Source organism: Nyctibius grandis, chromosome 12, assembly GCF_013368605.1.
Source record: "Nyctibius grandis isolate bNycGra1 chromosome 12, bNycGra1.pri, whole genome shotgun sequence".
Classification (NCBI taxonomy): Eukaryota; Metazoa; Chordata; class Aves; order Nyctibiiformes; family Nyctibiidae; genus Nyctibius; species Nyctibius grandis.
The window spans coordinates 16,512,860-16,538,411 of record NC_090669.1 but is presented as its reverse complement, the minus strand read 5'-3'; the positions used below and the strand labels follow the sequence as shown (position 1 = coordinate 16,538,411).

Below are 25,552 nucleotides of genomic sequence, written 5' to 3'. Positions count from 1 at the left end.
AGACATGTTTACTCTGTATGTGGAGCAGTCCATGTACATGAATGGAAGTTTGAGAACAGAAGCCTGGGCTTGAATTCCTTGAAGTCACGTTAAATAAAAATGGTAGCATTCTTTCTGAACTCTTCCCCCAAGCTTCCCTCCCACAAGAACTATATTACAGTTTCCTTGGCCACACTATGATTCCTATGGTGTGTAGAACGAGATCTCCAGGCTTTCTCCTACACTTTTCCTGTATCACCCAATAATGTTTAACAATCTGAAACATATGTTCAGTTTCACTTTTGGATTATTTTTAAAATTTTTAAGAGTTTCTTTGTATTACCTATTGTTTCTCAATAATTTAGTCCATGCTCAGCTTCACTAAAACCCTTGATTGGAAATGGTCAAACTGAGACAGTATAACACAGCGACCTCCAGTTCCGGAGAGAGTGGCATGGGTGATTTTAAGATACCTCAAGCTTCACAAAGCTTTAGTTTTGAAATACGTACCTGGCTTTTTCCACTCACCATATAAAATATAAGTCCCAAGTGGCTTGAGAAGACTGAGACCTTTCCCAGTATTTTCTCCACAAAGACAATCCAAAACAATATCTACTCCATCTGTTGAGATTCTAAAAAGCAAGAAAGAAATCTCACTTTGCAATAAGATGCACAGGACTGGTCAGCCAGCATGATACAGGCTGATTGCCAACACAATACTAACATTTTCCAGGTACTTTAGAAAGGACTCTAAGGCTGTGGCTTTGACTATATGAAAACTTTCTCCTCATCAAAAGACAATTCAAACTCATTCAGTACTGGAATGTGAGTTTGTTGGACTAGCCAACCCACAACTTTCAGCTTTAGAAGAGTGGGAAACCATCTTGTTCCCCCTTTTTGAGGACTTTCAGTAAAATTATATTACCAAAAACCAGGTTATAGACAAAGTTCTTTTTGAGTGAATGTGAATGTCAGAGAATTTCTTTTTTTTTGGTCAATGAATGTCAGGGAAAAAGGACATTTTTGTTATTCACATCTTACATTCTTTTTCTGAATTCATAAGGAAACAGATCTTATCCTGGTTCTGCTCAGATAAAATGATGTCCTTGTAAAGTTATTTAAAGAGTCTTCTGTTTCAGACTGCGTATCAACTAGATGTCAGCAAAGACTTTAATCAAGCATAAAGAGAAGTCACCGAGAGCTAGAAACCCAGCTCTAAGGATACAATCAGGCCATATTATAGAAAGCAGAAAGTATTTATACTTTTGAAAATTTTTTTCAATGCAAAGTGAAAATATGCGGATCTGAGCAACAAATCAGAGTATTGGCATATTCTACAGGGTGTCAATTTTTACTTTTAATCAGGACTATCAATTCTGCTAATACTACACACCTCTATACCAGCAAAGAAGCACAAACTAGATTGTTGCACCTACATTTTATCTTTTGTACCCACTGGTTCTCTGCCTCATAGGTCTATTGTGAGGTGAAAAAGTATGTGAAAATGCAGGATCACCAAAAGGGATTTTAACAGACTTAATAGACCAGAATTCCACCCCTTCATAACTTTATACTACTGAAATCAAAAGGAGACCTGGTTATCAGAAGTTAAAGGGGCTTTTTTCCTTTTTTTTTAAAGCACTGATTTCTGTTGTATCTGCTCCCACATCACATGCCCCCTCAGATCAGATCCGCTGCTGCCCCTGCCAAGAGTTAGGATTAAAGTTGGTGTTGAACTCTGATTAATGTTTTCAAGTGTTCTTTCTTGCTGAATCAATGTTTGTAAAGTAGGGATTGCTAGAATTCAGTCTTCATCTCACCACAGCGATTTTCCAGGGGGAGCAAAACACTTAGGCATGTATACTTCCTCAAGAGAAAGGCTATCAAAGGGCTGAAGAAATGTGCTGCAATTCTTCTGAGCTGTAAGAAAATGGCAGGGGTATCATCTGCTGGACAAGTCCTATCTTTTTTGGTGAAATTTCCCATACGGAAAAATTTTCCTTTGATATAAAACGTCCTTTGTAATGGATCGTTTCCAATGCTCTCTTAAGCCCTTCCAATGCTCTCTTAAGCTCCAGAAACAGTAGCAAGACTCCCTGCTTTCTCCTTTAAGACCAGCCTGGATTGCTAACAGCTCAGACAAAAGCCTGCTCTTTGCTGAAGGCCCTCAGAGGGCCAGTAACCCTCGTACTGAGAGACCTTCCAGGACTTTGCACGTCACTCTGAGGAACGCCTAAGTTTGACAGGAAGCCTGTCAACTGTACTACCTTGGGGTGCCCCTTTGAGGAATTTCTTGGTTTATGCCCAGCTACGTAATCTAGTATTTTGACAGATACAAGATGAAGGGAAAACATTATTCTTATTTGTCTGACAAGTAACATCAAAAAGACGTTTTTACTAAGATTTTATCAGTTCTAAAGTTTTGCCACCTGTATCAACATCAATGTCTAAAAACAGTTAAAACAAATTGGAAAACAAAGTATTTGAAAGCACGTAAATAAAAACACACATGACGACTTCAAAAGGCCAACAGGATGATTCTAATCTGAACACAAACAAAATCTAAGGATCTGGAATTAAAACAGACATCATGTGCTCCGATGTCAATCCCTGGCAGAGGATAAAAACCCAGGCAGATGGAAACACACCAGAGAACTCCAAAACCTGGATAACTTACAGATCCACTGAAAATATCTTACTTTGTGCATTACAGTGAGCTACTACATATGCAGATAATAGTGAAGTACATCCTTCTGTTAAGACCTTTATTCTTTTTCACTTAATTCACTTTGCTTGCAACAGACGTCCAAGTATGAACAAGGACTAACAAAGCTTATGTTGCTTATAAAGAAATAGGGAGAAGCTTGGTATCTTGTCCCGTGTAGTGGACAGATGGAATACCTGGAATAAACTACAGTTCCCAAATTCTCAACTGTAATCTCTTCCCACAAGTATGATCAGCCTGGTGTCTTTCACAGTATTTTGCCAGATACCATACAACCTTTATGCAGGAAAATAAAAGATTACCTTTTTACTTCTTGAACATAGTCTGCATTTCTGTCAAACAGGTGAGTTACTGAGTCTTTGATTGCTTCATGTTTGAAAGACGAAGCTGTTCCAAAAACAGTAACATTGGGAATAGTTGAACAGAGCTGAGCAACAGCTTGACCCTGCAAACACATTATGATGTTAGTTCACTGACACAGAAACTGGTTGGCAGACTTTGCAACTACCAATTCCCTCATGACAGCAAACTCCAAGACCAAACAAGTGCAAGGACTTCCCAAACTAATTTCTTGCCAGTGTAACGCAGTTCAGCCACAGGAAAAACAAACCATACACTTAAATCAAAAGGATATTCTGGAGACACAGCAACTGCAGGGATAAAATGTATTTAATTTATCAAAAATTGTATTGGAAGAGAGTTCTTCTTGTTCTTTTAACAAAGGCAGTGTAATTTAAGGGAAACAGCATTAATTTACAAGGACTACCAAAACTGATTATTCAAAGAGCACACAAGAAATATTTCTCACTCTCTACTTTCCATCCTATGAGTGTTTCCTCTGGAGCCCCTTGAGTAATGTCAGCAGCCCCCTTTGCACTTCATACCTCAGAACAGCACTGACTGCTTCCACAGATGATTCAAACCCTCTCTGCTCACAGGGAAGGCCTTGCAGCATCTCATGCCACAAGAGAATTTCTGGCCAATAATGTAAAGGTATTTGGCTCCTCTGGCACTCAGATACAGCTTTTATTGTCCAGGTTTTTTCAGGATTAATACAGAGGGTCTAGTGTAGTCAGTCTCAATACAGCATGTAGTCTACTATTACCAAGTAATTATATTTTCTTACAGTTGCAAGTTGCTGTAACAAATACTGCATAGTAAAGCAAATCTGGTTTACCTCTTATTAATAACAATAATTATTACTGATTATTCAAAATGCAGGAATAGCCAAGAGTCACACTAACAGTCTGCCTAGGCCAGTGCCCCAACCTGAAAACTGATCACAACAGCAAATGGGAGAAAATGGCCTAGAGTGTGCATAGGGAAATAATTTTCCTAGTATATTCTCTCAGCTTCCATGTTGTAAGCTTATTCTTCTCTATGCTGAAGTATAAATGAGCTTGTAGGAAGTTCTTGCAGCACATAACATGCAAATTTCGTGTCATATTTTTAATTTCTGGGCTTTGAAACAGAACCATGGTTCCTTTCTAATGCCATGATGAAAATTACAATACTGAACACGAGAAGTCATCTCTCTTGGACAGGCAGGCCCAACTTCCTCCCACCTACACAAGTATATATGTGCATCCACTCACACACAGGTATTCAAACAGTGTAACTACTCCCAAGTCAGGGTAATTGGAACAAGAGCAAAAACTTGTCAGGCTAGAAAAGAAGTTGTGTGAAATATTTCTACCTAAGCTTCCTTTTGCCCTACTTCATGCATGTGTTCCTTAGGATTTCAAGCTGATTGGGGTAAAATTCAGAATGGAAGTGTATTTGCTGGCTAGAAGCATGGAGACAAAAGTAGGGAAAGGATTCTGCCTTCATGACAGACTCTTTACCAGCTCATGCTTTTCCACAAGAAACTAGACGACACTGAGATGCCTGTCTCTGCCCCAGAGCAAGAGTCCACAAACAATTCCTATCTTGCAAGCCCTCTGTATGCAGATCCCTGACAGAAGCCAACAGCAGCAGTGTGCTCCTGCGAGCTCACTGAACCCAACCTACCAGAGACCTTTCACAGAGGAAGACGTGGCCTCTGCAGGCACCTCCTGCAGAGTGGAAGATCTGGCGTCTGGGCAGGAACCCAGTGGAGTCAATCACATGCCCTGTCATTGTTCAGGCAGGACTTAGGGCGTTAAAATTTGTGCATTCAAGTGTCTGTACTTTGACTTTCCAGCTTCAGGCCCCAGAAGGCTTTAACTTCTCAAAGTTACAACCTCTAATTTCATGAGGCTGAGAGAAGAAGGGAAGTGCTGCATAAATGCTGAGCCATATGGAGTTCAAAAAAGATCCTAACAGGTCATTCTTTTACAACCCTGGCTTTTGTTTTACTCTTAACACACTAACAAAAGGAAGACAGACTTTTGGTAGCCAAATTCTGCCTCTTGTAGCAACCACATTATTCCACTGGAGCTAGCAGGGTTACATGGATATGCCCACAAGCAAGAAATGGCACTGTCATTCTAAAAATACTGACTGACAGAATCCAGCAGATTCTTACTTATATTTACAGTGAAACGACTGTAATTTGTAAACTGCATGCATGACCAGTAAAATCATCCTTGGATAAACACATTTCTGTTCATTCGAACCAGAAACCCTAATTATTAGTATGTAAATACCAGTAATCAGAGCTTGGGTTTTATTTACAGGAGAATAATTAGATAACCCTGCATACCCTGGGGGTCTTGGCATCCTCACATATAATGCTGAATGTAGTTACTAGTGACAATCCTCTGAGCTGAACATCACAAGAGAGGACAATATTATTATTTATATATTGTGGCATCCAGGAGTTCCAGATTGGCTTCCTACTGGATTAGGCAGTAAACAGATACACAGCAAGGCACACTTTACACGATCCTTTGGACAGGTACTGATACACAGAGAAGAGAGCAGGAGGGATGCATTCTCATTCTTACTTTACAGATGAGAAATGGAATAGCACAGCAAATTGAACAACCTGTCCAACTGGTCAGAAAAGGTTATAGCAGGACCCAGGTATGAATGCTGATTTGTACCATGGTAGCATTCATAGCATCCAACACCAAACACAAATGAGCTTTTCTTTTTAAAATCATCCACCATTTTCCTGGGTTGGAATCCCTAATCTCTTAGAAATCACAGGAAAATCCATTCCTGAGGGGCCTCATCTCATGAGATGTAATGTCGTCTGGGAGCAGAAAAGGTTTCACTCTTCTCACACTTCATTTCTCTATTATTTACGGTCTCATTCTGAAGGCCAGGTTTTAGCCTCCACAAATATTATACATAGAGTTACAAGAAAAATTAATCTGGATTTTGTATCTCTCCCTTTCTTAGTAATTTTCATTAGCAATCCTCTTTTCTCATTTTCTGTATCTCCCAGAAAACCATCACTCACAGTGATTTAGGTAAGTCAGTATTTTATAATGCATGCTAGTTGAGTGAAATTCTGACATTATTGATCTATTCTCTAATTAGTTTTCCGCATTTTCAATCTAACTTGGTAAGACAAGGTATAATGAGTATATCCTGAATCAAAACCACGGCATGTTTAAAAGGTCAAATATCAGAGTAGAAAACATGTTGATTTTTATCTTGCAGAAGATGATCTAACATTTAACAAACTGACAGTCAGACGAACAAGAGAAATGCACAAAAAAACCAGGATATGCATAACCTATTTTCTTCCTGACTCAAACTCACTAGTACATCCCTCCCCCCACAGAGGTAAGCTTATCTAAAATCCCAGATCAGAATACTTTCCAGCTTTCTGTAGATATTTAAACTGACTCACATGACCAGTACTTTTATAACTGGATGAACAACATCACTGAAGTATTTTGAGGCAATTCCACAAAACATTCTTCTACAGCTTTCTGAACATCTTAATTTGATGTTGACTGTTACTTATTTTTGTGCAAAGTTTCCTTAGTATTCATGTTTCAGAATTCTTGGAATAAAGTCTGATATTGCACCTTTCATGCTTTCTCCACCAAAACAGAACTGAACTCCTATGAACTCAAACATTTCACTAATTTCTGTGGAATTCGACTAAGCTCCCAAACAGCACCATGGCTACACCAGTCACTCTTAAGTCTCTTTTCTAATCCCCCAAGTCATCTAGCTACCTCTGGATTAGTAGCTAGTGTTCAGAGGGCTATACATTTTAATTGCAAGTATGTGAAGCCCCAGTGTTCAGAATGTCCATAGTTCACAACTGAGGTATGCACAAAGGGTTTTGCAGCTGGAAGGAAGAACATCCTCTTCCCAGGGTGGTGGAGCAGGTGAGGTATCCAATGCCGGCTCCTGTCCCACCGCACACTCTCACCAGGAAGCACCCTTTGATCACAGGGGCACACGAGCCCTGTCCTGTCTTTTCCAAAGCCATTCCCCTCCTAAAAGCTGTAGATAGAGATGAGAGCTTTCTGTCTCCTCCCTGCCTGGGAAAAAAACCACATCATGTCTGCTAGCAGCTTTCACTGTGGAGACCATGTGGATATGGAAAGAGCCACCATGTTATAAGAATTAGTGCATGAACTCTAAAACCTTCCAAGAGGCTGTCTAATTAGATAGGCATGATTTGAAAAATGAAAATAAAACTCTTCACACATCTAATTTTTCATATACAATGCAAATTTCTACATATAAGTACAGACTAGATTCTTCCTTCCTGAACCTGGAAAAATTAATAAGCGGTAAAATATAATTCTCCCTTGGACAATTAATTTTACCTCTAACAAGATTCAGCAGTCTTTGAAAAAACTGATCAATTGCTTCACTGAAGGAATAGACACGGTTACAAAATATTCCCTTAAAATGGAATTAATCTCCTTTAAAATATATATATTACATACTACTTATCATGCAGAACTCCACACAGTGAGTCCTCAAAGAAATTAATGAGTTGGATTAAAGTATTCTGTGGAAATGAAGCATGTGTCCTAATACTGGATTTGGCATAGGAGTCTTGTGTCTCTTTAGCTTCAAAGTCTGTCTGATGGATTCCTTTTCAAGGTATCCTGTCAGTTTATAAAACCAGTATGTTGAACCTAATCTACACGTGATTATTACAGCATTTTTTCTAAAAGGATATGCTTATAGTAGTTTTAGATTGAGATTTTTTACATTACTTAGCTTTAAAACCCGACTTTAAACCCGCAGGATTGGAAACTTCTCATACTGAGATAATCACATAAAAACAGAAAAGTGGATTTTTAGGAAGTAAAAATAAAATAGACTGCTCTGTGCATTTAAACAATTTCAAAGTAAAAAGAAAAGTCATTGACATTTAAAAGTCAATATAGAAAGCATAAACAGAAGATGACTTACTAATCTAATTAGCTACTTAAAACTTATTAATTTCACTGGATAAAATATAAATAAAGGGTATAAGTTAGTTGCTTTCCAAAAGGGTCTGCCCTAATGGCACAAGCCAGACCTCAGCCTGATGTGCAAGCTGTGCACTGCATTACAGCAGTTCTAGATCAGTATACTTTCAAGAAAGCATCTCTTCTGCTATTATGTAAACTGAGCCCAGCTTTATAGCAGGAGAGAACAAACCGTCTAAAAGACACCACCCTGCAAAACTACATCTATTAGAACCCATAGCATCAGTAAGAAATTCTCATCTCTATGATATATTTTTGCAGCCTAGAGGTGCTACAGCATTTTAAAAAAAAAGAAAAGTCAGACTTAATCTTGCACAAGAAACCTGTCTGGAACCGAATCTGAGGAGAATCCACATTTCCAAAATGCTTTGATGCCACATAACCATATCTGAAGGTGATAAGCAGTACACCAACAGAGTAAGAAAACTGCAAGAGAAGACATCTACTAATCTCCTGGTATCAAGGAAAACATTTTGCTGGTGTTAGGAGAAGTCAGATACACAACACTCCATCTCCCCAAGGTGTCGTTTTTCCAGTTATGGCAGAGGAAATTGGAAACCAAACACCAAGGCAAACATTGCAGAGCAGACAAACTGAAATGTGATTCTTGAACAAGTGTAAGGCAGCATCCGCTACACTCAGTGCACCACAAATAAGTTTTGGCAGTAGAAGGAGGGGAAGAAAGCGCAATCATCAGATAATGTTCTCTTTTACCCTCAAAATCTCTTATTTTCTGCAACAATTAGCAGGGCGTGTTTTTTCCTACCCCCTTGCAAAACCGTGCAGCTGAGGTGCATACAAAACTCGGGCTGAATCTCCATCTTGTATAGAACCTCTTCAGCTTAGTGGAGCTACAACATACCCCAGTGGAGATCCTCACCCCGAAATAACCTCTGTCTGAAAAGGTAGAGCAGCCAAGGAAGAGTTAAGCACTGCCTGGCTGTGACATGCCTCAGCAGGGGATTCAGGGAAAGGACATGTCCTCTGGGGAGTGCAGGGCTTCCAGAGGGAAAAAGGAAGGCCTTCAGAGACTGCAGCCTGCTTTGGTCAGGGAAATTGCTTTTTGTGTATGACTCGCCAGGCTTTTCTGTTTGATTAACAGATTATGCTCTGAGGCAGTGTCTGGAAATAGACTCAGGCATGGCACTGGGACTCTCCTGAGCTGCTGAGGGAGCACATCCATTGCTTTAGAGGCATCCAGCGGAGCAGGGCAGCTCAGCGCAGAGATACCCTGTCTGGCTTTAAGTGAGACAGCTTGCGTACTTAAAGCAGCCTAGACTTGGTTACACAGAGCTCTGTGTGAGCTGATTTATGCCCGTCCTTGGCTGCTGGAGATAAAATAAGAAGAAAGCACTTGGAGTGTATTCATCAAATGCAGAACAGCTATGAACTGCTAATATGAAAATAGCAAGCGCAGTCCTGGGAGGTATCGAGTAAAGTTTTCAGCCAAGTGGGAAGTATTAATGCCATTGTACAGTATGCTGGCCAGGACCATCAGAAGAGCAGAGTAAATTCTAATTATTCACATTCAAGAAGGACTGACTCAAACACAAGAGAGGTATTTAATGCGCTCCTACCTGCTAGGTGCAGACAGACCTAAATTCAGTCTACCCATACAATGTTTAAAAGGATCAGGGATGCTGTGAGACCTATTTAAAAGGCTCTGGCTTTCATACCAACTTACTGCTGCTTTGCTGCCAACCAGCTCAGAGCCCAGGAAATGCGTATGTATCTGCCTCGATCCGTGTCTATAGGATGACCAAGGAAACAGACATCTGACCTTACAAAAAAGGGGTGTGAACAAACCAACCCGCTTTCAGCCTGAAAAATACAGGCCAAGGAGGGATTTGATTCTGAGTTTGTTCTAACCATATACACATATACATCCTACCAACAAGATCTGAAAGAAGTGCCCCAAGAGGAAAGAATAGCTGATTTTAATTAATGGACAACACCAGCAGAAGAACAAAGATACATTAACTGGCCACAAATAAAGTCTGGAAATTGAGAAAGGTTTCTCACCGAGCAAGACAGGCCAGAGAGAATTTGAAGGGATAAACACATAGGTGTTTTTTTTATTTTTTAAGAAGAAATTTGATAATTCTCTTGAAAGGGGTCCTATGTGCTGCCTGTGATAGCGAGTGACAAGATTTACTAAGGAGTGCCAGTTCTTTGTCAGATAAAATACCACCACTTCAGTGATTCAGTTTGGAACACATCCTCAAATATTTGCAATTTATGCAGGGGAGACACAATAAAAAAAAAGAGAGTTCCTGCCAGGCAGTAGCCAATTCTGCCAGGATGACCTAAATCTGTTGCCAAGTCAGATTTACCCTTCAAATTCAACCATGAGAGCTGCATCTGTAACTTACTCTGCTTCTCTGCTTGCACTTCCTCTGCTGCTGAGCCTGAGAGGGAAGGTCAGACCACAGCTTCGGGAGAGCAATCGATGCTCCTGCATGAAAGGCAGCTTAATTTTAGCATCTGTAAGATCGAAATGCTAAAGAACTGGCTAATAATTCTGCCTTGCATCTGAGGGGTTAAGTGATGAAATCGAAGTGTTTACACAATCGTGGTAAATGACTAAAGTTTTGTGCTCTAAATATTCACAATAGGAAGTACATAAAGAACAAACAAATAAGCAAATGGGCATAATGGCTGTCTCACAAATCTAAATCCCTGAAAGAATTAATTATCCAGGTAGGTATCATAGAAATAGAGACTGGATTTATTAAAGCTATAAGAGAAGAGCCTAAGGTTTTTTGCTTTGTGTTTTTTTGGTTTTTTTGTTGTTTTTTTTTTTTTTAATACAGCAGTCCTGTATTTATACTAATTCAACTAATCCAGGATACAGTTTACATTAATAATTTTAAGAGCACTTTTATAATCTCAAACAAGCCTGTGCTGTGACTTGCACTGAACACACTGACTTAAACAGTCTTCATTTTAAAGAACTAATTGCTTCCTACAGATGAGCCCCAGCGGGGTGCAGGCTACTGCTCAGTTTTCTCAGTGTATTTTCTTCAGTTGCCACTTTGCTTCACTTAAAAAAAAAAAAAAGGACGTGGGAGTATAGTAAGACCACATATATAAAATGAGGCAATACATAAGTAAAGGTCCTAGCGAATTTTCCCTGACTCAATTTATTGAAAAACCTGCAGGATTCTCTTAAAGAGGACTGGGGAGCCAGAACAAAGAACCTCACAAACATTTTTGAAGTAACAAGTTTTTTTTCATAAACTGCCTGAAGCAGCTAAAATAATGATCTTGCATAATGAGAAAGGAACAATTACAAACTTCTAGTCCCACAGGGAGCCTATTGTCTCATTAAAGTATTCTGGAATTTCTCTGACATTTAAAAACAAACTGGACAGGTTTCCCACTTGCTGAAAGTGGGAGTTGGACTTCTATCTATTAAAGCAACAGCACAAAAAACACCTCTTCCCATAGCAATTTCAGTGCCAGTTTTCTGTTTTATTAACTAAGAACTTTGTGAAAGTGATTAGTTCGATTGAGGCTATTAAACTTTTCAAAGGATTAGCAGACAAGTTACTAGAGCAGTTTAAACAGTAATATGGACCCTCTGAAATCTTTGTCTAGTTGGCAGAAAGGAAAAAATTCCATGCATCTCCAGAGTGATATTTTACCTGTAAGACCTATCAAGCAATGGGAAAATTCTTTCCTTTCCAATTCTAGCTATAAATGCTCTGCCCCTACAAGGAAGAACAGGCTGCATGAGGCATTCTCCCTGGCGACACAGCGATCAGCATCCTGCCTTGCAGGCCAGCCAGCCCTGTCTCCCTCTTACGTACAGCCGCCCCTGGATCATACGCAGAAATGTATCAGTTATTGGCCAACTTGGCTTTCTTCCTGCATCTCTGGTCTTTCCCTTGGAAACTCTGTTTTATTTAACTACTTAGCAGGTGATGGATCTGGTTTCTCCTTGTTCTCCTGGCAGCCAACCAGGACCCATCCTTCCTTTAGCTTCTCTCAGAGAAGGTCCACAAGCAGCCACGGCAGAGGACCAGTCAAAAGCTGCTCATTGAGCACCTGCAATGAAAGGCAGCAGCTCCTTGCAGGAACAGCCCAGCACTGAGGTTGGACACTAGTGAAGAAGACTATGTGAGAGCTGGCAGAGTATTAACAGTGCTTTGGGAAGAAAAGGAAGAGGCGATTGAGGTTAGAAAAAGGAAGAGAGAACAGAATAAAGAAATTTAACGAGGATGCTTTATCTTAATAAGCACAAGGAGTTCATTTTCTCTAGATACATGCATATGTGCAGGGATTGCTTTTGGGTGTTTTGCTAATTCTGTATGCTCAGCCTGGGTCTGTATAGTGTCAGCTGGGCAAATGGCCTTGCAGCTAAAGCTGAGCCTTCAGTTCCTGGCGAATATACAGTCCCCCTGAATGCGTGGCCTCCTGTTGCTTTAACAGTCCTAAATTCCACATGAAAAGATTTAATATTAAAGAACAATAAAGTCAGCCATAACGCTCTAGGTTGTACTGTGCCGAAGCATAATACGATTATAAATTCCATTCATTTACAGAAGTATTCCAAGAGGACCATTTACTGCAAGTAGGATTATCGTTAGCTAAAAATACTTTGTACAGGGAACTCATGAATTTACTTCTTTGATTACAGCCTTCTTTTATACGAGGACCTGAAAGAAGGTCTAAGGGCATAGAATTAGGGATAAGGTGTTTGGGGCTGCCCACCAGACCTCACTAGACAACAGAATATTAATTTAGCATAAATAAGGCATAACAGGAAAACAGAAGAGGTACTCCAAGTTTAAAGGCTGAGATCTGCTCATGTTCTCAGGTCACAAAATCTGTCTTATGGAGAAGGATTGCATAATTTCAAATGTAAACAAACTCCTCTATCAGTATCTTAATATTTTGCACAAGCTTAAATATTTTTCCAAAGGAGAGAGATTTTCCTAAAAAACAGTTCAAGAAACTGGTAACACAAAATGCTGACTTTTTATTTCATTGTGTGGCCTGGTATTCCACCGAAGTCATCCTGCTGTTCCTTTGCCCATGTAATGCAATGTATCCTTACTAATGACCCGAACTATGACATGCAGCAGCCACTGACTCGAATTCAGCATTTATATATTTTCCTCATGGTTGGCACAATAATACTTTTCATTGCTTTCAATTCCTCTACAACAAAGGAAAGGGGAAAAAAAAAAAAAGTCTTCCAGAGAGAAAGCATCACACACACTCACACATGGTATTTGCAGGAGTATTCCAAGAGGGCCATTTACTGCAAGGATTATGGTTACCTACAAACACCTTGTGCGGCGTGTTGATTTATTTATACCTTTCATTACAGCCTTTTTTGACACAGAAGTAGTACAAGGTGCATAAGTTCAGGAATGCGATGTGTGGGACAACACTTGCTCCTTGATCTCTGACAACCAGTTAGGGGGTTTTGGAGGGGTTTTTGGGGTAGAGTTTATTATCAGAACATTTTTATTTCACCAAAAGCTCCTGCCAACTATTCACATCAGCATTTTGATGGGAAAGCAGATGCAGTTCCTCCCACCGCAACCCCTCACATAGGGAAGTCTGATATCGAATCAAACCGCAGGGTCTCGCTCATTTCAGAAATCAAGAAGCATCAGACTGCTTCAGTTACTTGGTGACAGCAAAGTAAGAAAAGTTCCAACTTACCACCCCACCTCCTGCCGAGTGAACCAGCACAGACATGCCTTCTCTTAGGTTAGCAACTTCAAAGAGCATCATGTAGGCAGTTACAAAGTTCATGGGAAACGCAGCAGCTTCAGAAAAACTCATGTCATCTGGGATCTTGTAGACAAATTCTACCGAGGTACATACTACTTCAGCCCATGCATTGTAGTTTACAAAAGCCATGACTCTGTCTCCAATCTACAAACAAGGAAGAAAACAACGTTGAAGATATGGCTGCAACTGAGACTAGAGAGAGCAAACTGTGAGACCTGCAACTCTCCTGTTCAAGCTGTGGGTCACTGACTGACTGTGAAGATAATGGTGCTCCACATCTTTAGCAAAACAGCATTTAAGCTGCTCAACTTTGGGCTTTTACCATTTTTAACTGTATTTAAAGTTGAATTCAACAAAAACATCCGAAGTTAAAACCACCTCTTTTTTGCTACACTGCTTCTCCAATGGAGCAGTCTTCCATCATCACTAATACAGATCATCTTTTCCTAGCAGAGCTAAATAACAAATGGGGCTGTAAACAATGAAAACAGCTTTCTTATTAATAACCAGGAAATTTGCTTACAGAAAAAAAAACAAAAAAAAAGGGGAAAAAGATTATAATGATATTGATGAGATATATGGAATAAACAAAGTTACACCTAAGATAAATTTTCACTTTGCTTTCTCAGTCTTCACACTAATTTAGAGTCGCCTTTCCTCTCTGTGGATTAAGAAGGGGAGGCTTTGCACTCTGCTAGACAGAGCACATGGAAGGGTTCGGAAACCACTCATTTAGAAGACAACACCATCTCTATCCACTCTCTATTGTCTTCACAACTGATTCTACCAATACATTTCCATCATTTGTCATTTATATAGCCATATGTCAGAGCAGAATTTGATCCTGCAATTTCAAATAAGCCATCAAAAACATTAAACATCAAAAAAAAATACCTCTGGACTCTGAAGCACTGCTAAGCCTACGAAGTGAATTTGATAGGATTTAAAGGAGCAATGAAATATTCCCTTAGAATGCAACATTACTCTACTCAATTTCTTTTGAAAATATACAGTAGTGAAAGGGTATTTCACTATGGCGAAATAAAGATTTTATGTTAATATTAGATAGTCGGTTGCTCCTAGGAACCTTTCAGAGATCCAGGCACATCAAACTCATACGTTTGTATAATGGCCTTTATTGCACTGGAGATGGTGACTCCCCACAGATGGGCCAGAATAATAACAAAGCAACTGGAGCTCTGAGGTTGTTGCAGGGGTACAACCAGATCTGGAAAGCAACAATTGCATAAAAATAGAAATTGGCCTGCTGGGACTACTAGGGAGCGTCACAATGAGCAAACGTTTGGCCATAATATATTAAAACTTTCATAGGCACAACTCTTACAAACTCTTGATAGTGGCTTGTCCCCAGCAGCCCATACACATCTTTTACTGTGTCTTAGACCTCTTTGCCTTTCTATAATACACCAGAAATAGCATCCGTAACCATGAAAGGAGCTCTTCAATGGAGCCACAGTATAAGTAATAAGGCAGGAATAGCATCAAACTTCAGGACTTCATGTTTTAACTAAAACTAATAGAAGCTGTCCTCTAAAATACCTTTGTTTATCTGCCCAATATTCTCTTACATTCTACTAATACCCACTAATGCTTTAGAAATACTACAGGTTGTTCTTGGACCATTTCAACTATATTCCACAGCAATGGAGTAAAGCACAACACTTTTACCTTCAGGCAAAAGTTTATAGCACAAGCACATTTGCCTCCCAAGTACTTGTCATCACTTTGGCTTTGGGATATTGCGGGTTTGCTAAAAGCTAAGGTGCTGCTGACAGATCTGAAGGGTTTGTCTCTTTTAGAATGAGGATGCTGAAACAGAACTGTCATTCCAATTTCACCGAAATGCCTCCTCCTTTTGAAAAACACATTCAAGTTAACAATGCCTCACTAGTAACCACTCTGTGGTTCCCTCTTGCTGTTAGAGAAGTGTCTAAAATCTAAAGTCTGCCAGGATTATTAGTGAAGATGTTAATATGTCCTATATCCTTGCAAACAAACATAAATGATTACCAAAAACAATTCAGAGAAGTCCCTCTTGGTGATTCCCAAGGGTTTTCTTAGTAATAATAAATACCATGTTTTACAACAAACACTACACAGAGCCTAGTCATTATGTCAGATTAGGCCTTAGCTCCTGAGAATCATCCCCACAACTAGAGAGAGATCAGGCCTGATACATTTGAGCTCAGTAGAAATTAGCTTTTCCTTTCAAAGGGAGAAGTAATAGGCACTTACACCATTATTCCATAAAAAAAGGCTTTATTTCAATGTAAAATATGTTCTTACACATCACTGTCAAAATGGGCTGCCATTCAATGCTGTCATTTGTCATATGATAATGGAAATCACAGCAAATGAAGACAATAAATGGATGGCAATATCTCAGGTGTAGTATCTTGGGTAGACTAAGGGCCAGTAAGACATTTTTCCAGAGCATGAAATGCCCACGACTTTAATGTGACTTGAACTGGAAGAGATCTACAATGGGAAAGAAGGTCAGAAGATGTAGGGTGCAATCTTTGCCATCCCTGCCATCACTAGGGACAGGGGTAACAGCACATGTGAAGGAGACAACAAGCATCTGGTGTGCTCCTATTCTGTGCAACAAATCCCTAAAGAAACTGACAGAACGTTCTTGCATCTTCCTCGTGGTACATTTTCCTGTTGATGGGTTCACACCTGTGCACAGCAGTTATTCTGAGTGTCGACCCTTCTTCTAGATCACTCAAGCACTATCGTGGCTATGCAGATTATATGCAAAAAAAATAAAATATCACAGCTTGTTTCAATTTCAGGGAGTATACCAGAGTACAAACATGCTCTATAGTCAGAACAAAGACATAACTTTAAAAGAGATCCAGTATGTTCAGTCAGGTGCAATGTTATTTGAATAAGTACTGTAGCCTCATGATGCCCTTTAAAAATAGCAAGAACTTTTAAACTGAGAATGCTGATCTAGACATCCTATACACCTTTCATAGGATATTCTTCTGTATGGAGCATAACTATAAAACAGATACCAGAGTGATACAACTGAAGCAGTGGAGTTTTTCAAACAGCTATTGTTCAGTTATTGTTTGTCACAAAAAAACATTGGAAGATTATCACTTGTTTCAAGGCAGAGATGAGGCAGGAGAGGGAAGGCGGAAAAATGTCCTAAGGAGAGCCCATCACTAAGACCCTACTAGAAATAGATAAGCCATTATCTTTACTCAACTGAGAAAATTTACAGCTCTTCCAGAAGAGCAAAAATGTCACCTTTAAACAAAAATATTTTAGGTAATTGCCTCCTTAAGATCAAGATATAATAAGAATTCAGAAAATGTAATTACTTGATGACATGACTGACTCAGCAAATAGCTAAGATAGAAAAATTTTGAAAAAAGAACTGAGTTAATGCACATCAATCCTATCTACTTAGGACAAAGTGCAAGACTGGAGGCAATATAGATGTTCATCATCAACAATGAAACAGGAGGTAGGACAGAATTCTGTTTATATGTAATAAGAGATACCAGAGAATACATAATGCCAACCAGTTATGAAAGCTTTATTATATACATTAACTACTTGTCATTTATCACTATTCTGTTAGGCGAAATAGATCCTTTTCCTGAGTGATCAGAATAAGTCATACACCCAGAATCAGCATCCCAATTTTATCTGCGTCTCATGAATGCACGTGGTTGTAAGAAGCAATGCTTAGTGTAGATGGGGGTGTCGTTAAGATCAAAAGTGGGAACTAGAATCAGCAGCGCATGGGCTTTGAGGAACAGAGCAACGATGACAGCAAACATGACCAAGAAAAGAAACTTAACTCAATTTCTTTTACTTTCTTAAAGCACGTCGGTCAGGCTTTCCAGTTCCTATTGAGCCATCAGGATACACACACGGCACAAGTGACTTTTCAGGAAGCATTTGAAGGAGATGACAGTAGTGGCTTTAGAAACTACTTCAAGAAGTCATTCTCATGCCTGGGACGCAGCAAGGAAAAATTGCCCTTTCAAATCTCAACAGGGTGGTGAAGGCTGCTGTCGCTGACAGACCAACAGGGATTAGGGACAACATACTGAGTGAACTGGTGATTATTCAGTCTTGCTCTGAAAATAAAGAAAATATTACCTCAAATCCTTTCACGTTGTCTCCAAGAGCTTCTACAATTCCAGAGCATTCAAACCCAGGAACAAGTGGCGTCTTAGGAGGGTTGTCGATATTCCCCTGTCGCACCATCAAATCAATAAAGTTCAAACCACTGTAAAATATAGGAAAAAACTAAAATCAAGACTATTACCATAAATCAACGCAGAGGAAGAAAACTTGATCTGAGTGACGGGAAAGCCAGAAAACTTCAGGGCAGCATTAAAAAGCCGGGCTCCACAGCATAAGAGGGACCCAGCAGACATTCACATTCTTCGTGTGTGGAACAGACTGACTTTACACTGTGCCTCAGGCAGAAGAGGACACATGCAAGGCAACCACATCTGTCATCAGCCCCAAAGCTTACAAGACTGTTTAGAAGTCACATGTAGCAATTCACAAAGGGCATTTAAAAACTCAATACAGTGAAACATTATGATTTCTATGAATGCATTACTAGCTGGCAACTAAACTCAGTTCAATTTAAGAAGAAAACCCCAAACCTCACACATTATAGATGTTCTGGGCCAGAAGCAACCTGATGTAACTGTCCCAACCTCTGATGTGACTCCAGGGATGAATCTTGTGTTTGTCTCAGGCAGGAGTCCAAACCTGGACATGAACTTATTAAGTATCAGATAGGCTCTTGGTTTAAAACTGTTCCTCCTGGATCACTTTTGTACAGTTTTGCAAAGGTTATTTAGGTCTTTGGAGCCCTCAGGGTTGCTGCTTAGAAAAAAAAAGAGAGGTCTTCCCCTCTGTAGTCTCTGCTGTAGTCTCAGTTTTGCAAAAATCTTGAAGCATCCTTGCTTTGTCTTTTATATGCTATTGAATTTTATTAAGTAAAATTTTGTCTTTTTTCTAGGCAGCCACAAAAAAAAAAAAAAAACACAAGCAAAAAAGGTACTGTTTGGCTACGATGTGCACATACTGATTACTGGCCCACATGCCATACATAGTTAAAACTTCTAAAGCTCCTAACTAGCTAAAATACGCTTCAGCATTAATCCATTGTTCCAAAACACAGCCCTGTATTTACCGTTAGCCAAAATTGCTGCATACTAACTCCCTCGACTCTCTGAAGCTATGCACACAGCCAGTCCTACTCATGCATATGATACCAGCAACTGCTTAATACATAAAATTACTGATGAGCACAAGTATTTATAAGATGGAGCTTTAGTCAGATACTAATCAAGACACAAACAGATTGAACAGACCCAACAAACAAAAAGACAAGAGTAGACAGACAGCGTAAGCACAAAGACAAGACAGCATTCATGAGATGTAGGTCACTGGGGGAGAAAAAAAGGAAATTCCACCAAATGTAAACATTTGTAATTGTGGTGGAGGGTTTAAGAGCAACCTGAACCCACAACTTCACTCTGTAAAAGCAAGATTATAGATTATTTTTGAAAAACATAACTTTGACAATCTAGCTTGACAAACTCAGGAGAAACATTCAAAATAAAACAAACAAACAAAACCCCACGCCCAACATACTCATACACAAAGCTCATAACATTAACCATATGGAAGGCTAGGAGGGGTTTGACACAATTAAGCTGGGAGCTTTGAAATGATTTTAGAAAGGCCACTTCTTATCTAGTGGCTAAGACCATCTCCTACATCACCACTGTAATGTTGATAATGAAAGAGAAATTCCAAAATACCTGCAAGGCAGTCATCATTTGGGGGGGGAGGGAAACAAACAAAAAAAAAAACACAACCAAACACACCATAAAACCAACAGCCCCACAACATACATGGTGGCAGCCACTGTCTGTGTACATTAACTTCAGTGATAATCTTTTGAATACATCTTTCCACGTTGTGAGCATTTTACAACGTTAACTTTTTTTTACATCCCTGCAAGGAAGGGCAGCTGGAGGCAGAACTGTGATGCAGAAACCTGTGTAGGAACATGCACCATGACATCATAACAAGTAGGCAACAAGCAGACAGACCGATAAGGCAAAGACCATAGCTATTTGATAATGACATATGATTACAAATACATTATTGCAGCTCTTTCTAGAAACATTCATTCTTACGAAATAACTTGTTAGATGATTTTTGAAAGGGCACATACTCAGTTTTGCATCTAACGACATAATAGTAGCAATTCAGTTCTGTTCTAGTTCCGTTTCTCTTCCACCTGTCTTCATTCTCAATGAAAGGCAGCAGTATTAAATAAAATAGAGTTCATCTCTATTACAATGAACTTACAAGACTTGATACTAGAACAGGTGTGATAAGGAGAGAAAAAACACCACAAAAAGTACATGATACCTAAGTCACATGTTTTTATCATTTTAATTACTAGCTGAAACATAGAGTGTTGATCAGCATTTCTAATCATTTCTTGTCACTTTCCAGAGAGTTTCTTCATTCACTTCATCTTTAATCTCCTATATGTCTCCCTGTTGCTCTCATACATGCATTTGTTTCCATTCTTCTCCACTTTCAAATAAGGACAGAAATAAGTTGTTTCATTTTACCTGCCAAATTTGAACAAGCCTTATCAACATCAATAGACCTGAAAGCACAATTACATTGTATGGTAAAGCCAGCAATTTTTTTTTTCCCTTTGAATAACCTGAAGGGCCCAAAGATGAATGGCTAGTTTAGGAACTACCTCCAAGACACCCAACCTTATCAAGTCCTTCACTGAGATTCAACCTACAGCAGACACAGGAAAAGTGAAGTTTGGCTGCACAGAACATCACAAGAAAATATGCCTCATGAAGAGTGATGGTTTTAGAGAACAAGCACTACTTATTTCTCATACCAGTATAAACCAGCATAGCCTGTTCTGGTGTGTAGCAGGAGAAAGTGACTCCTGAACTTTAAGTAAGGGCATATGCAGAGGGAGAAGTGTAAATGCAAAGTGATGCAGTGACAAAAAGTGCACAATTTCTTGCAGTCATGAGTTTTTAATCCTAAATCAAGAGCTGGATGCAAATGAAGATCGGGAAGGATATGAATTACCAATATTACCAATTACCAATTACCAATTGTCAATACATTGACATAGGGGTTCTGAAAGAACCTTTCTGTGCAAGAGCAGGGATATCAGTGTGAACTGCATAGTCTGCATTGCCTGTGCATCTCTGGAGGCAGAGTTTATCAAACATGGAAGTGTCTTTGACTTTCTAAGTCTGCAATGCTCTGCTTTAACACCTGTTTTGAGGATCTTGACTATTATGTTCTATACTTGTGGTTTAGCTTTGCTGCATTTTTAATTTCTTTCTGCAGATAGAAAGCTGTATTCTAGACTTCTTTCACCATCAGACCAGCAACGGTCAACTTGGTTCTCCTTGCTCTGTCCCATGCACTTGAGGATGCCCAATACCTTCCAGTGCAAAATACCAAATCATGAGGACCACTCTCCACTTTGGTTTGGAGAAGTGCTGCTTTCGATCTTTCTTATTTCACTGTAAGACCCCACTGAAGTTAACAAAATACAACAGAGCAAATAAGAGGACCACCAAGTTTTACATTCTTAAAATCTCTCCTCTTACCCCCGGCCAGCAAATTGCCTGACAATCTTAAAAACAAAACAAAACCAAACTACCACACCAAAAAAATAACCAACCCCCAAGAAACTGAAAGGTTTAAAATGATCAGATCTCATGCTTTTTATCCAGAAACACCCACATTATGTGCACAAGACTGCCTTTACGAACAAAATCGATACACTGTCTGCTACTCCGCTATACTTCAGATTTCTTTTATTTCCTACCATTTTTTTTAAAGTGCTGTTATCTCACAGTCACAGAGCCAGAAGGGCCACTTCTGCCTCATTCCTCAATGATGCGCACATACAGGGGCACAAGGAAGAAATAATTGTAACAGAGGAAAGAAAAATTAAAGGGAGGTAATTACAGGTCATCATTCCTTATTCACACACCCTACCTGAAATACTGCTTCCATTTGTTCTAGCTACTTCTCTAATCTTTTAAACAATGTGTATACTAGTGTTCTGCACACTGCAAATTACAATACAAACAAATACAGCAATTTCAACTGCTCCATCATTATCAATCAAAAATTATTTCAGGCAATATGCAGAAGCTGTGACTCAGCTTGGACATCGATGGCTGTTCCATTTCTTAGTCACTGAATGAGGCTAACACATGACTCATCTCAGCTGACACATTTTCAATTGGATCATTGATATTCCAGACCTTCAAAAGAATTATTCATCTGTCTTACTGCTAATAGCAACATATCCTCTACAGCCTCCATTTATAGTACCATACTACAAAATGTATACACATAACTGACGTATACATATGATTCAACCGGTTTCATCCCCTAGTGAATGCAGGGACCACACAGAACTTGCACTTTTTACTGATATATGCTATTTATCATGCACGCACACATTCTTCTTAAAATAAAGACCATTTTTCTCCACAAGCTGATGGAGAAAAATAATCATCATCTATAAGGACAGTCAACTGCAAAACTGATTCAACTAAAACCATTATTTGTCATCAATATGTCTCACCAGAGCAGCCCACCGTTGGCGTGTTCAGCGCTGCACGCATTAACACGTGCGTACTACACTGGGCAAAGCCGACAGACATTTTTCTCACTCAGCTTCCCAGACTACACTGCAAGTCCATCATCATCCTGATCAATCTTCTGTATTTACAGACTTGGGTCAAGAAGATTGGCAAATTGATTTTGCCTTCTTTGGCAGCACACTTTGGTGACCTGATCACATTTCAGCCCGATGGCCCTTTCCAGCCAGGAATGACAAGCAGACGCTATACAGCCCACAGGCTCCTCGGGCACGAAGGGAAGCCTCCAAAACACACACGGTGTTGTGCAACCTGGCAGTAACTATGAAGCAGTTAAGCGGGTCTACTGATGTCAAACAGCAAGGGTGTAATTCACACAGCTCACTAATGATAATGCAACCCTGGAAAGCAACTACAGTTGCAGCAAAGCTGAATATTTCTATTTTACAGCCAAGAGTTCTTTTGCAGGTAACTTGCTATTTGTGATACGCACCTATCTACCGCTTTGATGAAGTGGAATTCGTACAGGTACTGGGGAGTGCTGTAAATCCCTCTGGTGTTTAAAGGAATATGTCCACATGCTCAGAACATTTTAAGTTTTGTATGTTAACTTTTGTTAACTCAACAGCTGAAAAATATCACTCAGAAAACAACACAGCCTGTTCCCAAATTGAATTACAGTCCTGCTTGACAGCAAAATGAGCTACCCAGCAGCTACTATGCTACCAGTATTTCTTATATTCACCTAGCATGGAATTTCTTGCATTTCCCATTGTGACTAGTAGAGAAAAAAAATTAACAAACAAGAACGCAAGAAATCAAAGCCCTTCATTTATTAGTCCTCATTCAGATTGATGGATATCACTATTTTTCATGTGTAACACCTTGGGGTGAGGGGGAATACTTGCATAGGTCACAAGCCGTATGATCCCTGTACGTACAGGGTGGAAAGCCCAGTGTCTGAAGAGGCCGAGACATTCACCTACATTAACCTACCAGGATGTTCCAAGATCTGAGGCACATCCACTGAATACATCATTCAAAACAAGGTCACCGCCCTATACCAGTATCATCTTTAATTCAAGTTACTTCTAAAATAAACAACTTGGCCTTCACCTTGCAATTTATCTTCCAGAAGCACCATGTTTTCACATAGCAGAAGAGGACAACAATACATAAATCCCTGCCTAGGCAAAATTAATTTGGTCTTTGGTACATATCAAGGTGTGTAATAAGATCCTAATGTTGCTTCTGTCACTTAAAAAAAAAAAAAAAATTTTCATGGAGGAACATGAGCACTGAGAACCAGCTATCTAGCAAGAACAGTCTGCTCCAATTGTCTGGGAAAAAAAATTAGCCTTCTAGGAAAGCTTGTTTCAGGATGTTACCAGATTGCTAGCCACTTGTCAGCTGGGCACAGGAATTAAACACTGCGAAGTCAGCCTCAGCTCCAGCTCTGCTGTTGCACCAGCTCCCAAGAAAAATTATGATGACTTAAGTAAGCAACTACCGAGCAAAAAATAACAGCTAGTAACAGAAGGGAAAGGGACAGGTGCCACACAACACACACGAGCTAACATCCACGTTTCTCAGAAATAAACCAACAAAACCCTGAACACGGCTGGCCAGCTTTTTCCCCATTTCTCCCTGCTGGTACCGTGAAAAATCAACGACAATTTTTTTTTTTTTTCCCTTCATAGCTGCTGCTGACAGCACACAACCCCCGGCTTTACTCCATGTCCGCCTCGTACCGAGCGCCCCGGAGCTCAGCGCTGGCCCCGGGAGCAGCCGGTGCGCGGGCAGCGGGCGGCAGCGGGGCAGGAAGCTGCAGGGGCAGCTCGGCGGGGGGAACCTCGGGCTGCCACCGGGGGAAGCCACAAGTGAGGGAAGTTCGTGCAACAGCCGCCCGCCCCGGGCAGCGGGAGGGGAGGCTGCGGGCTCACACCCGCACCCCGGACCGCCGGCAGCCGCCGCCCTGGCCCCCTCCGAGGCCAGGCAAGCCCCGCTGCAGGGCAAAGCCGCCCGCACCGGGAGGGGCGGGTGTGCGCGGGGGAGACCCCGGCCGCCCGCCCGAGGGGGGCCCGCACCCCGCCCGCCCCCCGCCCGGCTGCGGCCCCTCAGCCGCCCCAGAGGGAAGGAGAGGGCGAGAGGCGATACTGGACCAGGCTTTGACGCGGATCTTCAGCTCCCCCTCCTGCGGCTCCGGCATGGCTTTCTTGGACACGCGGAGCTTGTTGAGCCCCCCGAAGGCAGACAGCACCACGGCTCTCATCTCCTTCGTGTCCCCAGCCCGGAGGCTGCCGGCGGCGCTGCCCTCGGCGGCTTCCTTGCCGCCCTCCTTCTCGATCATCTGCTCCGTCTCCTCCGCTCGCTGCGCTCCCTCCTTGGCCATGGCGGGGCTGCGGCGGCGCGGCTCCCGCCGGCTGCTCCTGTGCGAGGCGCGGTGCCGCCGTGTGGAATGGCCGCGGGCGCGGCGCGGCACGGCGGCCCGCCCGCCGCAATGCACCGACTAGCTGCGCAGCGCCATCCGCCGCCCCGGCAGGCGGCCCCGCGGCGCCCCCCGCGGGTCCCCGGCCCGGCCGGACACCGGAGCTGGAGGAGGGCGCCGGTGGCGTCGTGAGGGGAGCGCCCGCGCCGCCGCCCTGCCGAAAATCGCACCTGGCGGCCGGGCGTTCCCCTGAGGCGGCCTCGGGCGAGCTCCGCGCTCGCTGCGGCGGTGAGGGGCTGCCGGGGCCGCGGGGGCCCGCCCGCCGGAGCTAGCCTGGCTCCTCTCCTCACGGGCTGGGCCCGCCAACGGGAGCGAAGCGCCTGAAGCCGCAGGTAGGAGCCCGCGGACACGGCCTCACCTCTCGCCCTCTGCCCTGCCCGGTGCTGGAGGTGCCTCCACGCCCCTGCGAGGCAAAGCCAAAAAAATCCCCTCCGGATACTTTCATCTTAGGCCGGGGCACAGCCCGGAGCCCCCCAGGAGCCTGGTGTGCAAGCTGGGGCTGGGTGAAAGGCTGTGTAATCAGACTGGCCTCCCTCCAACA

The 25,552-nt window shown here is 41.4% G+C and overlaps 1 protein-coding gene across 1 annotated transcript in view; it reads right to left on the bottom strand.

The window, feature by feature from the left end:
• The window catches only part of VAT1L (vesicle amine transport 1 like), a 55,996-nt gene extending 31,079 nt beyond the window's left edge, over positions 1-24,917 (bottom strand). The window contains exons 1-5 of the mRNA XM_068411518.1: positions 24,686-24,917; positions 17,977-18,106; positions 13,762-13,977; positions 3,007-3,149; positions 508-611 (exon numbers count right to left, since the gene is read on the bottom strand). Coding sequence (XP_068267619.1) covers positions 508-611; positions 3,007-3,149; positions 13,762-13,977; positions 17,977-18,106; positions 24,686-24,915 — 823 coding nt within the window. The 5' untranslated portion in view covers positions 24,916-24,917. The remainder of the gene's footprint in view (positions 1-507; positions 612-3,006; positions 3,150-13,761; positions 13,978-17,976; positions 18,107-24,685) is intronic.
• Between the last annotated feature and the right edge of the window lie 635 nt (positions 24,918-25,552).